The 14,922-nt window shown below is 35.5% G+C and overlaps 1 protein-coding gene across 4 annotated transcripts in view; it reads right to left on the reverse strand.

Annotated features, from left to right (window-relative positions):
• CDKAL1 (CDK5 regulatory subunit associated protein 1 like 1) overlaps positions 1-14,922 on the reverse strand; it is a 623,742-nt gene that overhangs the window by 212,061 nt on the left and 396,759 nt on the right. For all 4 annotated transcript variants that reach the window (XM_033115842.1, XM_033115843.1, XM_033115841.1 and 1 more), the window contains one exon: positions 745-890. In XM_033115842.1, coding sequence (XP_032971733.1) covers positions 745-890 — 146 coding nt within the window. The remainder of the gene's footprint in view (positions 1-744; positions 891-14,922) is intronic.

A 14,922-nucleotide genomic window follows, 5' to 3' on the forward strand; every position in this document is an offset into this window, starting at 1 on the left:
CAGAGGGAGAAAACTGCCCTGGACTTGAGAGAATTCTGTGTGACGTTGGCCAGAACTAGCATTTCCTGCCGGGTATAATCACAGAAGACATTCAGTGCTTGGTGATGATGAGAAGAAGGGTTTTGAAGAATATAATTATGGGCTGCAAGTGTTTTCTGTGTAAACAACATTATCATTCATGTCTGAGATTGTGTCAAATGTCTTAACTTTGGTCAGTAACAATATGAAGTTTAAAAAGTAGAATCCCCAAACCTCCTTATAAATCACAATTCTTCAAGTACACCACAGGGATAGTGTGTAAAAGCAAAGATATTCCAGATAAGAAAATGCTACTTAGTAGGAAATTATCTTTTTTGTAGTGACATGATTTGGCCTACCTCCCTGTCAAACCAGCTTTCAAAAGGCCACATTAAATGAGATTAAAGCAGAGCAAAGTTTAAAGCAGTTTTCTTCTATTATGTTCAGTATAAGAACAATCACAATGCACGTTACCTTAGAAAGACCGGCGATCCTACTACACAAATTAATGGTGTGTCATGTACAGATGGAAGGAAGGTGGATTTAAACTGAAGAGAAACTGAAAAACCACATCAAGATGCCTAAGGAAACTTAAAGGCTTTGAAAGCTTCAAAAGTCTCGCCTTTTCTCTGGTACCTTTAATTGTGGCTACAATGAGTGCATTTTTGCCACATGCTTTTGAAAGAAAAAAGAAACGGTTATTTTCTTAAGTACTAACAGACTTACTTCTCTTTCAGAAAATCCACTACTCTTTTGAAGTCGGCCACGCAGTACTCTCTTTTCATTTCCATGAGTACAGTGTCAGACGCAGACTGGACTGGTATGTGCAGGAAAGCGTAGACTCTGGGATGATTAAGGATTTTAGCCATTTCCTTTAAAACAATGGAAGGAGAAAACATTAATCATTTTAACAAATCAGGGAATGGTTTCCCTCAGATCAATACTAACAAGTGGAAGCAAATAAACATAGCTGAAGACCAATCATCTAGGCTCTTAAAGGGAATGTCAACTGGCAGTCCTCTATGATGCCATTCGGGAATTTAATATTACTTCTGGAGGATTCCACACGAGAGTTATTTCTTCATGTTCCTCATCTCTCTTAGGTGACAAAACAGCTATAAACTCATGTAATGCCTAAAAAGATTTTTGAGTACTTCAAAATAAACACCATTCCTCCACTGCCTCAAAGTAGCTTTATATTCTGCCTGTTACATTACAGGAGAAACAACAATTTTAAGGCAAACAGTTAAGGCCATATAACCCTGTGTACTTGAAAAGTCTCCAAATTTAGGGCAAGTCAACGCTTTTTTTAAATACTGAAGGAGAAAAAGTAATTTATTACTCATGTTTCTTTGTCAGCTAGCTAATGAACACATATTTTTTGAGTATTTACTATGCAAAAGGCACAGTATCAGCCACTGAAGCTCACCACTGGTCACTACTGACAACTATTTTGAGATGCAGAGTTCCAAAAAAGGGAAATAAGGGAAGAACAGGAAGAGAATCTATCTTGCAAAGTCAAGGAGAGCAAATTTAAGTGAAACAAATTAGGAAACCCAGAGATTGTTTTAAAATTCCCCCAAGGATAGAAAGAGAGTAGGAAAAAGACTGACGCAAGGAAAGCTGTGGTAACTTAACCATTTATGCAAACAATAAAAAAAAATTGACTAATTTAGCCCTTCTCCACTGCTGTAAGCTGTCTCTTCATCAACCTGGGGGGTCGGAGGGAGAAAGGGAGGGAAGGAAGGGCAAAGAAGAAAAAGGGGAAGAAGAGAAAGAGTGAAAAGAATCCAATAGAGGTAAGGAGCTGCTTTTTACTAACTTGCATGTGTCCAATGATCTTGAGTTTTCAAAATACTTTTACATTTATTTCATTTCACCCTTAGAACACTATTCTGAGGCATTTTTATGAAGTCAAAGAGCCAGCTAATTCCATAGAGTTATTCAGGGGCAAGTCATACATACGTATCAACCATGCCCCTTGTTTCTCCATTTTCTTCCCATTGACTGAAAATTAGCATTTTTACCAAAGTGGAAGAAAAAAGCAGTTAAATCAGTCACCTTAGTAGCAGCTTAGTTGTTTTAAAAATTCCCTTTGGCTAAGAAATCCAAATAACCACACAATATTACTCATGGATATCCTTTATCTACCTTCTCTACCAGAAATTAACGGGTATACATACATTGTTATATATTGGTCACTATACTGGAACTGGAGTTGAAGAATTTCTTATTTAGCAGGAAAATAACTGATTAACACATTATCTGAAAATTCTCTTCACGATGCCATTACATTTCTTGGCTGGGTATTTAAACAATAGGCTCTTCATACCCTCAATCAACACCTGTTGTGTCTGTGTGAGGCAGGGCAACAGGATAATGGTGGACCCTGTAGTAAACACCTGGCCTTCTGCTATGTTTCTCTGCCTTTCAGGTTTCTCACACCAGAAGATCGAGATTCCCCAACAGAAAAATTTAAAAATTGAAAAAATTAAAAACAAAAAATAGTACAAAAATCTTTGTTTTCTAAAGGGGCAGGACTCCCAGCTTTAGTTAACTTTCAACATGTCTAGTGTGGTAAAAAATGACCTTAACAAATAACACAATTAGTGACATACAATTTCACTCTCAATCTCTGTGCCTTGATTTTCTCTTCTAAGAATGGAGAGCGTGGTAATCCCCACCTCACGGGGCTACTGGACTATTATGAAAATAAAATAAGATAATCCAGTATGTGCTTATATGTAATCACTCAATATGTAAATGATCTACTCTTCTTCCTTGGAGCATATTTAAAGTTCATGGTAACACATTTTGATACAGATTAATGGGAACTCATCAATAAATAGAATAGCTTTTCAATAAACTGGTTCCCTTAACTAATAAATGAAGGAGAGATAATTTGTACTGATTTGCATAAAATAAATTTGAAAGGTGGCCCCAGCAAACATAACCCCAGGCCAGAAGGGGCAGTGCAGTTTCTGTTGGAAACACTCAGGGTGGCCCACTTACTATAAACAGGATGCTGTACTAGATGAAGCTTGCCCTGTTACAGTATGACAATTTACAAATTAAAATGTTAATAGCAAACAAGGAGGATAAATTTGGTGGTTTTTCCCTTTGGCTCTCAAAATAAGACTTCCCACTAGTAATTACCTCAGCTCCATACATACTACAGGCTTTGCAACTTTATATGGTAGGCACCAGAACACAAAATCAAAATAAAAATAAAGTTGCCCCTTCATTAAAGTTTGTATTTCTCCTACTAAAACAATCATGACTTAACATAGATGAATATACCAGAAAGAGACAAAGTACATATTTTGTTTTGTTTTGTTTTTTCTTCTATCCCTCTTTTCACTCAGAATTATTGCTTATGGATAACTTTAGTTTTTTCACCTTTCAAAATTCTTCTCTATTTTTAAGGTTCAGCTTATAGGTTTTCTAGTGTAAGAGCTTACTTTTTCCCCTATGATTCTTCAGCAACCTGTTCCTGGTGTCACCAAAGTGTTTCCTTGGTTCTTCTGCCTTGCAACATGATAACGAACCTCCACAAGAGTAGGAATTGTTTTACTCCTCTCTCTGGATCTCTACAATGGCTACTAGTACTGTGCTAAGTATACCCCAAACATGTAAATATAGGTATGGGTTAGAACCACATAGAAAGAGCTTTAAAATATAATTGCTATTTGATAGAAGACAAATTTTCAATTAGTAGTAGTTTAGTTTGGCTAAAGCAGGTAAACAAGCATATAATTGGCCTGCCTTTTGGAAGAAGTGAAAAATTATATGGAAATATATAAGTCAATATATATGTAAGTAAAAATCAGACACTTTATAGGTAGCCCCACCAGGGGCTATATTTCTGAAAGTCTGTTGGAGCTTTAGATTGGAATCACAATGTATTTTCTTATGGAAGTAATTTACAAATGATGTGCAGGGTCCAGGTTAACCAGAAGAAAGGAGCACTTAGTTGAAATGTGCCTAACAGAAGATTCACAGCCGTGAGCAACCCTGAGCTCTGAGCCTGGTGAGACTCTGAGTAGACTGAAAGTGGGAATGTGGAGGGAGATGAGAGGGAAGGGGAGGGGAAGAGAGGAAAAGGGAAAGGAGGGGAGGGGAGGGGCGGGGAGGAGAGGAGAGGAGGGGAGAGAATGTTGAGGAGTTCTGGTGGCAACAATCATGCAAATAATATCTGTGTTCCTATAAGAACATTCATAATTTAAGGGTTGAAATATCACGGCCGCTTAAAATACAGATGGTGACCATTTTGCAGGCAGGGACCAGAGGATGGCAAACCAGATCACCAAGACAGTAGTGTTTCTTCTATCTGGTGTTTTTTACGTGGAGATCTCCTATTACAAATTGGTAATCATCTCAATATTATTATTATTTTTTAGTAGACTTAACAAGGAAAGAAAAAATAATGAATTGAATGGAAGCAGGCTTAATCTTTAAAAGCAATCCTGTGTATGTGTACATTTTAAAAAGAATTGTTAAGTTCCATTTTTATTGCCTTGAAGTCATTAGATTGATCATATTCTGCCTGTCTTTGAATATATACATTAACTACCAGCTTAACAGTCACTCAGTGTGAGAGTATATAAAATATACTAATACTTGCATTCAGATGTTTTTGCATTCATAGTGATAGTTAAAAATCAAAAAGCCTTCTCAGATTATAGCTTTATTAGGAAGTATATGCATATTTAAAATTTATATTGCTATGCTGTTTCCAACTAAGCTAAGATATATGTCGAAGAAAGACTTCAAAAAAAGAGAAACTATACCATTACCTTTAAGCATTTTAAAAATAGCTTTTTGAGATATCTCACATATCATACAATTCACCCATAAAAAGTATGAAATTAAATGTTTTTTGGTATAGTCACAGGATGGTGCAACTATCCCCACAATCTAATTTTAGAGTATTTTCATTCCCCTGAAACAAACCCTGTACCCACTAGCAATCTCTTCCTGTTGTCCCCCAGTCCACAATTCCTTTCCCCTGGCCCTAAACAACTACTAGTCTACTTTCTAGCTCTATAAATTTCCTATTCTGGACATTTCACAACAATAGAATCATACAATATGTGGTCTTTTGTTACCGGCTTCATTTACTTAAATGTTTTCAATGGTCATCCATATTATTGCATGTAGGCTCTTTTTTCAATTAAATGAAATATAGGAGTTTAAGAATTTATTAAATATGTCATTTCATGGAAAACTATTCCAAATGTTCTGAATACTATCTTGATTAAGATAGTAAAACAAGTTTCACCCATACGTATGAACTTGAACAACATAACCTAATGGCATAAATTTGATAGATTAGCTGTTACATAAGATCTTACTAGAAAAAAATTATAATAGATACGAAAGATGAGAGAAAAAGTTATGAAAATTCCTTTAAAAAAACTGGTTCTCTTAAAAAGAGAAGAACAGGGGTTGGGGCTATAAATTATATATATACATATATATGTATATAATGATATATATTTTTTGTTTGTTTGTTTCCTATTGTATTTTTTGTTTTGTTTTTTTGGTAAAATATACATAACATACAATTTCCCATTTGCAGTGTATAACTCAGTGACATTAAGTACATTTGGGATGTTGTGCAATCATCACCGGCATTCACCTTCAGAACGTTTTCATCATCCCAGACTGAAACTCTCTACCCATTAAATAACCCCCCATGTCCCTTGCCCCTCAGCCCTTGGTCATCACTATGTATTTTCTATCTCTATGAATTGGACTGTTCTAGGTACCTCGTAAGGGAAATCGTGCAATATTTATCCTTTTGTGTCTGGCTTATTTCACTTGGCACATTTTCAAAGTTCATCCCTGTTGTAGCAATTTTATGTTATTTCAAATATCTCTTTTCCAGGCCGTTGGCAGTTCTACTCTCATTGTTCTGACTCTATTACCACTTATTTCACTGTCCCGTAATTTTACCATACATATTTATACCCCAAGGCTATACTTTATCTGTATCTCCCATTTCTTTGGTCAATGCCTGGCCCTTAAATACTTGAATTATAGTTGAATGAAGGAATGACTGAAAGACCCAATCAATTAATCAGCGTGGTTATTTCGGAGGAAGTCCTACAAAGACTTCTAGCTAACGGTCAAAACAGCAATGTCGTTTATGAGATCCTATTTCTGGAGTTGCCTTCAACACTGCCAAAGTCCCATAAGTCAAGATAAAATAAGACCAGAGTCATATTTTATCCACTACTTCATTAATGACACTGTAAGAGTCACTCAGTGAATTATTAGCACCTACATTTACCCTTAGCAATAAATTATCCTTAATAGCATCAAAAAGTGAATGAGAAGAGCATGAGAAAAGAATAGTTCCAATTCTTACGTCCCAAATGAAAAGGGTTAGATATTGTGAACAGATTCTAATTTACATTTGATCTATAGCTTAGTGTTAACAGGAAATTCACTTCTAAACTGCAAAGAGTTAACACTATCGGTTATTTGTGTTAAAATAAGTTGAGGCAAAAAGTCTGTTCAAGAGCTTTCATAGAAATGTTAAAAGAAGTTCAATGCCCTTTTATGGTTACCATTTCACCTCAGTGTCAGTCAATAACCAGACTTTATATTATGGAGATAAAAACACACATTAATACACACATTAATATCAAAATGCTAAGAGCTGTAATTACACACACATTTATTTTCAACTGTGTTTTATCAGTGTGTTATTATCAGTGTTTTGTTTTATTTTTAAATTATGATTCTGCTGTGCTAAGGCCACGATATCAAAACAGTTCTTGTATCCTGATGATGGTGATGATTATATGAATCGATACATTGGTTAGAATTCATAAAACTGAATGCACATGAAAAAGTCAATTTTACAGTCTTAATTTGAAAATAAAATAACGAAGGAAAACAGTAAAATCTGCTGTGATTCAAACACTATGTAATGTGAACACGTATATGTTAAAAAACATGTACAATATATAGTTTTCTTTTTTCCATTAAAAGAAGAAAGACTGAGTCACTAAACACTAAAAGAACAAATCAACACCTGGTCAATCTAGTGGGGAAAGTGCAGCCCAGTCAGACTGAGCATTCAGCTCAGACAATTCTATCGGCTACTCTTAAACACAATATAAATAATTAAAGCATCCAGGGGAAAGGCAGATTTACTTGAAAATATTTCACTCATTTATTTACAGTCTGATTATATCCATATAAGTGGATATACCAGTGAGGCTACTTTCATATAACTTTTGTTTCATGTGTTAGGCAGGACACAGTAGAAAGAATGCTCAAGTGATTAGAACTGCCCTAGTTAGAGTTGCTTGGTATGCTAAACAATGCAGCTGAGCACGTATTTATTAAACATCAAACTCCATTTCTGGGGTTGGGAATGCAAGAAGACAAAAACCTCCTATGCATTTTATAAACATGTAAACACAACTGCCTCCTTTGAAGACAGTACACTTACTTGTGTCAGGCACTCCGCTGAGCAGTTTATGTGTTTGTCACTTGACTCTTCCCTTGATGATGTTAGGTATTTTTGTTATTTCTGTGGTAAATTATATCAGTGTTTGCCAAATATTATGGTTTCTCTCCTTGGGGGAATGTTATAATCTCTGCCTTGTGATACTCAGGAGTAGCTGTGTGACATGCAACAGCCAATGAAATGTGGGCAGAGATGATAGGTTCTATTTCTGGGCAGAAGGTTTAAAGCTAGTGGTTCTCTACGTCTCCCCTCCACACCCCCAACCCCACTCCACAGTCTAAATTCTGAAATGGAGACAACCTGAACAGAGCTTCAGTCAACCCACGATAGATATATAGCATGAACAAGAAATAACATTTTTGTTGCAAGAAGCCTCTGAGAATTTTGAGATCATTTGCTATACAGTATAACTTAATGCATCCTACTGACACACTGCCATTTTATAGAAGGAGAAAACTAATATTTGGAGATGCTTAAAATACTATGTCCACAATGAAGAGCAGTAGGAGGAGTAACTAGATTTAGAACCTACGTAAGTTTGTCTGAGTGTAGTGTCCTTTTTCTAACCATTTTCAATAAATACTGGAATGGATGCGAATATCAATTACAAAGGCAGAAGAGAGAAGGAAAAAATATACTGTTATATGAACAACAGAAGGTTTCACGCAAAATGGGGTTCAGTTTTGAATCATAAAAATTTTCCAGGCAAACTACTTCAGGTAACACGTGACATACACCAGTATGTAAGATATAAGGCTGTCTCTTTTGTAAAATAATCCAGTCACCTGTCATATCAATTCTGCCTGTTTTTAGCCTAATAATATCCATTATGTCTTGAAAAGTACACTTTAGAAAAGTAAGAAGTTCACTTGGGGATCACTTAAAGATTCTCTACCTATTTACTCTTTCATCAAGTATACTGTACGGGTTCAGAACAAGTCACCCCAAGATGTGCCTCTGTGGTATGTGGATTATTTTGAGCTAAAGGCAACCAAGACCCTGCACCTCCAGAGCAACTTCTGCTCCTGCCCTTAACTGTCTAGACAAACACGACAGGGGCCTTGCCCATAGTAAGCTATCTGATAAGTTATCTGATAGGAGATAACCTTTTATGATGCATTTACATGACAGGGCAAACCTCTAATTACTAAACATCTTCTCTTCTTACCCTCCTGCAATGACCCTCTGAAGCCTCAAGGTACCTCACCTCATCCTTAGCTCAGAATGTCACCTAAACCTAACTTTCCCTTTTTGTCTTTGAATCTCTCTTGTATGCGTCTCTGAGCTCTCATGTATGAGGTCCCCATGCGCATGAAATTAAATTTGATTTTCTCCTGTCAATCTGTCTCATGTTGATCTGATTATTCAACCAGCCAAAAAGAACCAGAAGAGGGACAGGGGCATTTTCCCACAATACCAAATATAACATTCTTTGTTGAAATCATTTTAAAAAGAGAATTGCTCATTTGAGGGGTTTGGCTTACAGATTTTATGAGGCTGAACCTGTCACATACTTCTAGAAAAAAAGATATATAATTAGAATACATAAAATAATGAAAAAAAAACTGTTCTTTTAAAAAAAATGAATGCTTTTCTGTATTGTAAAGGTAATAAATATTTATTGTTGAGACTTAGGAAAACAGAAAAATAGAATGAGAAAAACTAATCATAGTTAAAACAATCACTGTCAAAAGAAATATTCATTACTTTTACTATCATCTTGAAACAATTACATTATAAAAGTATATCTGATACTATCCAGTGGGTTTAGAATAAGTGAAATTATTTTTAAGGACCAAAATATTAAGCTAATAATATTTCTTAACAATACTTCATTCGGTGTGAGCTCAATTTCTTTAAAAAATGAAAGAAAACCTTTCTTCTAAGCAGGTCCCAAATCACCCAGGCACTTACTCTCAAGGGACTCATAATGCTGCCATATTAGCATAACAGGAGAAAGCAACGTGAATATGAAAACAAACAAAGGAGAATCAGAGATAAGAATCATCAAAACATCTTAGAATCACTCCTGAAGAAGTTATTACTGTTAGAGCAATGTTGTCCCTGGAGCTATGGTGAGAGAGTAGAAAAAATAGACATGAAAGACATTTCTTTGTTCAAAAAGCACATAAAAAATGAGAATAAAATTAAAAGGGGAAAAGAGAAATGGGCAATTCTTTCCTCACTTCCAAATTTATTAGAAGATAAGGGAATTCTTAAAAGTCCTTTAAAGCGTTTGGTCTTAAAAACATGGATCATAAACATTCATTTAAATGGAATGATTATTAGAGGAACCAAGGAAGCTCTCAGCCCTTTCCAAATCACAATACTATTAGTGGTATAATAGTAGTAGTAACTGTAACAATAATAATAGCAGCAATCAGCATCCTTCTGTGCTAAACAATGTGCTGAGTCACACTCATTATCTCATTTAAATTTCTGAACAAACCCTGGAAGTGATTTTACTCAATCTAAGACACAGAGATGTTAACTACCTTCCCCACCACAGCAAAATGGTGCAGTGGAATGAAAACACAGTCACTCTGACTCTTGAAAGGTACCAGAATATGCCACCCCAAAATATGTCTCTTTGGCCTCTGAATTATTTTGAGCTAAAGGTCACTGAGAACCAGCAGACCCAGAAAAAGCTCTAAAAGCAGGGCCTTTGTTTCCCCTCCTGTAAAGAAAATTTCTACATGAAAGTGGAAATTTGGGGGAAAATATGGAAATTCCATACTAGGAAGAGGAGGACTTTTAACAACTCTTATCAATGGTGAAGTCAAGACTTAAATCTGCATAACAAATCTTACTGAGCAATCCTTCTTTACCATATTTTTCCTGATGCCTTCCCAAAACTTGTCTTCCTGACCCTGAAGCCTCAAATCCCTCTTATTTTGTTTTAGCATAAGATGGTATATAATAAACCCAAGTTCTGAACACTAGTCACTTTGGGTTACTGATCTCTGGGTGCTTCCATGCATACATGTGCGAGGCAGTGTTCATAAACTTGTTTTTCTCTTGTTAATCTGTCTCTTGTTGGTCAGTCTAACTTACAGAACCCTACCTGAAGAGCCTAAGAAAGGTAGAGGAAAACAATTTTCCCTCCCCTACTCACTACTCCGTCAATGTGTCAAACAAACGCATCATTCCTGTGGACTGATCTGTGATCCCCTTGAAACCGAAAGTCATTCCAGAGGAACAGCACAAACTAGTTCACATGAAGATGTTAGTGATTTCTAGAAGCAGTGATGGAAAGAAGCAGTGGAGAAGTCTCTCCAACACAACACATAACATACATACATACATACACACACATACAGACAGACAAACATACACACCTAGCAAACACAATTTAAATTTTGCTAGTTTGTAAAATTCTCCTTATGTTGGATTTATTAGAATTCTGTGGATTTTTTTCAAATGTCTCAACAATGCACAAATTAAATGGCTCTCATTACATTACTTGAAATAAGACGATAATAAGTTAATAGAATCTCTGCAGTCTTTTGCTAATGAACAATATGGAATCTGAGTCCAAATTGATAAACAGGCATATAATTTTCACAAGGCAACAAAGAGGGACATATTGCCTCCTTGTTCTGCTTCAATTGTTTTCACTTGGTAAAACTGGCTTCACATGTCCGTTCTTTAATTAGAACTGAAATGAAAGCATTTCCAGTTACTGTATGGTAGGCTAGCTTGTCTAAGAACACCTTGTCAGAATATTTCCTGAGATTCTAACCTGCTGCTTTATTAAGCACTGTGGCTCCAAGGTTATAGGGTTAGATAGCTCGTCTAGCATGTAAAGAAAGATCGGGAAAACCTTCCATTTGATGAGCCAAATTTACCTTTTAAGACTTGATCTACTTTTTCAATGTTCTGTTATTTTTTTAATCAAGTGGAAATTAAAATTCTATGCAAGTAAAATAGACGTCTTCATATTAGAGGGAAAAATGCAGATTTTAATTTTCCTTCTTTCTGTCAAAGTATGTGACCTCTTACAAATACAAAAATCTGATGTACCTTTTTGAACAGTTCCCTCTAATGATAACAGAAGCAATCATTTATACATTATTTTCAGAGCTTAAATTTTGCCATTTTTATAGGATTAAAGTGTTTTTTCAAAAAATATAGTAGAGCAGACTTTGAAATTTATCTTTCCTATGATCAGATGTGTTAGATATCAGTTATACATGATGTTTACTTGGCATCAGAACTGGATAAACACAGGTCTAAATAACAATGATTAAGAAAGTATAATGTACCATATTTCATGCTAAGAATTGCTTTCTGCCTTATGTAAGAAAAATGATTTCTAAAGTACTGTGCCTTTTTTTTTAATATTTCAAAATTAGCTAGAGATTGAGAATATAGAGGACAGGAAAAGAAAGAACTGTGTCAAAGATGAGTCGAAAAAATGTGTAATATGCTCCAGTGAACCACAATGGAAGGTGATGGCAATCATGAATAGTTTTCTATATATAATGTGTGGATCATTACTTTTGTCCTATCCTCATAGGACTCTAACTAATTTCTCCTTAGAATTCCCAATGGGCATAGTTCATACAGGATATCTAGAAAGAACTGGATACTATTCTGAAAAGGGTGTCCCTAAAGAAATTGTATCAAGACGTGGGAGAACACATTCCAAATGAAGAAAATTATCCGAAGTACAGATACTGCCCTGAGTAAAATTAACACTCTGTAATGTCTTCAGCTGAGTGAAATGAAAACCCAACCCCTTGGAGGTTTAAGGATCACACATTGAAACTACTTATAAAAGATGAAAAACAAATGGGATATTCCTATCTGGGTGTTTAATTTTTTTTCCCTTAACAAACTACTGAGTGATGTTCTACAACTGTTGATTAGATATATGAAGTTTCAAAACAAACTCAGGGGGACGAGGGAGAAGGGGAGGGATTAGACAGCATAAATTGGTAACGACAATATTGCCACAGGGATATGAAAGACCGTTTGGGGAATAGAATCAATAATGTAAAGATTTTCTAGGGTGTCAGATGGGCACATGTCTTATTAGGGAGACCACTTTATAGACGGTGTAGAGGCGTGATCACTGCACTGTACACCGAAGCTGAATAATATTGTACATCAATTATACTTTAATATATGTACATATAGTCATGGGATATGGACTACAGCATAGGGAACAGAGTCAATGGAATTGTAATAGATATATACGATGTCAGAGGGGCAATGGATTGGGGGTAGGGAGTTATCACTTTGTGAGGGGTGAAATGTCTAACTAGTGCATTGTTTTGTACGCCTTAAACACACAGACAAAACCTCAGTATGAATGAATGGATAAAGCAAATGTGGTACACATGAATATTATTCAGCCATAAAAATGAAGAAACTCTTGCCATTTGTGACAACCTGCGTGGACCTTGAGGTCATTATGCTGATATTAGTCAGAGAAAGGCAAATATTGTATGATCTTACTTACATGTGGAATGAAAAAAAAAAAAAAAAAGAGCTCATAGATCCAGAGAACAGGATGGTGGTTGCCAGAGGCAGAGGGTGAGGAGCAGGCTAAATCCGTAACGGTGACATTGGGCAAAGGTACCAACTACCAGTTATACAATGAATATTCCTGGGAATATAATGTAACTTGGTGACTATAGCTAAGAATACTGTATTGCATATTTGAAAGTTGCTAAAAGAGTGGATCTTAAAAGTTCCCATCACACACACACAAAAATGTTAATTACATATGGTGAGGGATGTCAACTCGACTTATTGTGGTAATCATTTTGCAATAGATACATAGAATTATTATGTTGTACACCTGAAACTAATATAATGTTATGTCAATTATATCTCGATTTAAGAAAAAAAATGAACTCAGCATTTCCTTGCTAAAGCATTGCAACTTTGTCCTGCTCAGTTACAGAGTTTCAAAAATCTCTGAATATCTCACCTTCATTCACTAAACCCCATCAATTGTTATGTGTTTCTTATACTACTCAACCCTCAAAGTCTCTGATATTTTACCCTATCTACCTCCTAAGCACAACTTTGCACTGTCCAGGTCACATGCTTCTTTTTCACAAACCATAGTGTAGGTGTGGGTCTTCGTGGAGGGAAGCAAACAAGTAGGCAAGGGTCCTTTAAAAATGAACCCATTTCCAGGTCTTCAATTTCCATTTGTACCCTTTCCTAAAACTGATTTGTCTGTGGTAAAGGATACATGTTGGGTCTTCTTTCACACCTCCTTCTAACTTTTATTGAACACTGTCAAGTCACCAAACAAAGGTTTAGTGAAGCTGCCTTTTCAAAGCAACTTATGTTCCCATGCCTGCCATCCATTTAAATAAAGACTTCATTTATAATAATGTTTTACATTTATGCTTAATAAATATTTATAGTTTTGATAATATAATAATTTAGTAATTCACTAAAAAAGTGTTTTAAAAAATACTTAGAGGCTTGTTGTCACAATGTTTTTATTTTAATCTCAACACATATTTTGATATAGAGAAGGACGGCAGAATGATCAATAGAAGACTTTAAAGCTTAAAAATATAGTATGTTAATAGAATTCTGTGGAAGAAGTAAAAAGGAAATATGAATTCCAGGAAAAAAGAGGATAATGTAAATTTTCCTATTTTTTAAATATTTCATTCAATACATTTGAAAGTGATGTAACAATTTTACAATTCCATATTTAAAATATGCCAGAGATTGCATCTTTTGCAGCTATTTAAACTTAACATGAAAAAATTTCAATATCATTCAAAAAATGCATGAGGCGGTCCATTATTTTAAAAAATTATTTTGGGGTCATGTCAAGCCATGGTTTCAACACCACTCACTGGTCTACGACACAAAGTCCCAACACCGTAGTCTGGCACTTTTCCCTGTAGGTCTTAGGCTCCTTTCCAATCTTATCTCCCATTGATGGCTTTCTTCCCCCTTCTAACATATATCAATTCCAAAGAAACATATCTCCACTTAGAACCATGCTCATCTCCATGCTCTAGGCTTTTCACCCTTCTTCAAATATCACCCTCAGCCATGAAAGCAACTCCCCCTACACCTACGCTACCGCCGGCTACTACAACCCATCCATATACTTCAATCAGCAATTCCTCTTGCGTTTCCCAATGTACACAAAGAATAATTTATTTCCAATTCTCATTTACAGAACTTTGTACCTCTACTAGGCAAATTACTACATCCTACATTTTAATAAGCACCACCCACCATTCCACTACCATATCATACATAAAAAATATTTGCTATCTTCTTGTTGAATTGAGTTGAAAGGCAGCTAATTTTACCAATAGCTAATGTGTTTCAGTGAGACAAACTATAGACTCAGTATTTACAATTCTCATTTTGGGGTTTTCCATGATCTGGTGTGTGCTTCTAGGTAAACTTCAACTTTAAGATAG

This window comes from Rhinolophus ferrumequinum, chromosome 9 (assembly GCF_004115265.2).
Source record: "Rhinolophus ferrumequinum isolate MPI-CBG mRhiFer1 chromosome 9, mRhiFer1_v1.p, whole genome shotgun sequence".
Classification (NCBI taxonomy): domain Eukaryota; kingdom Metazoa; phylum Chordata; class Mammalia; order Chiroptera; family Rhinolophidae; genus Rhinolophus; species Rhinolophus ferrumequinum.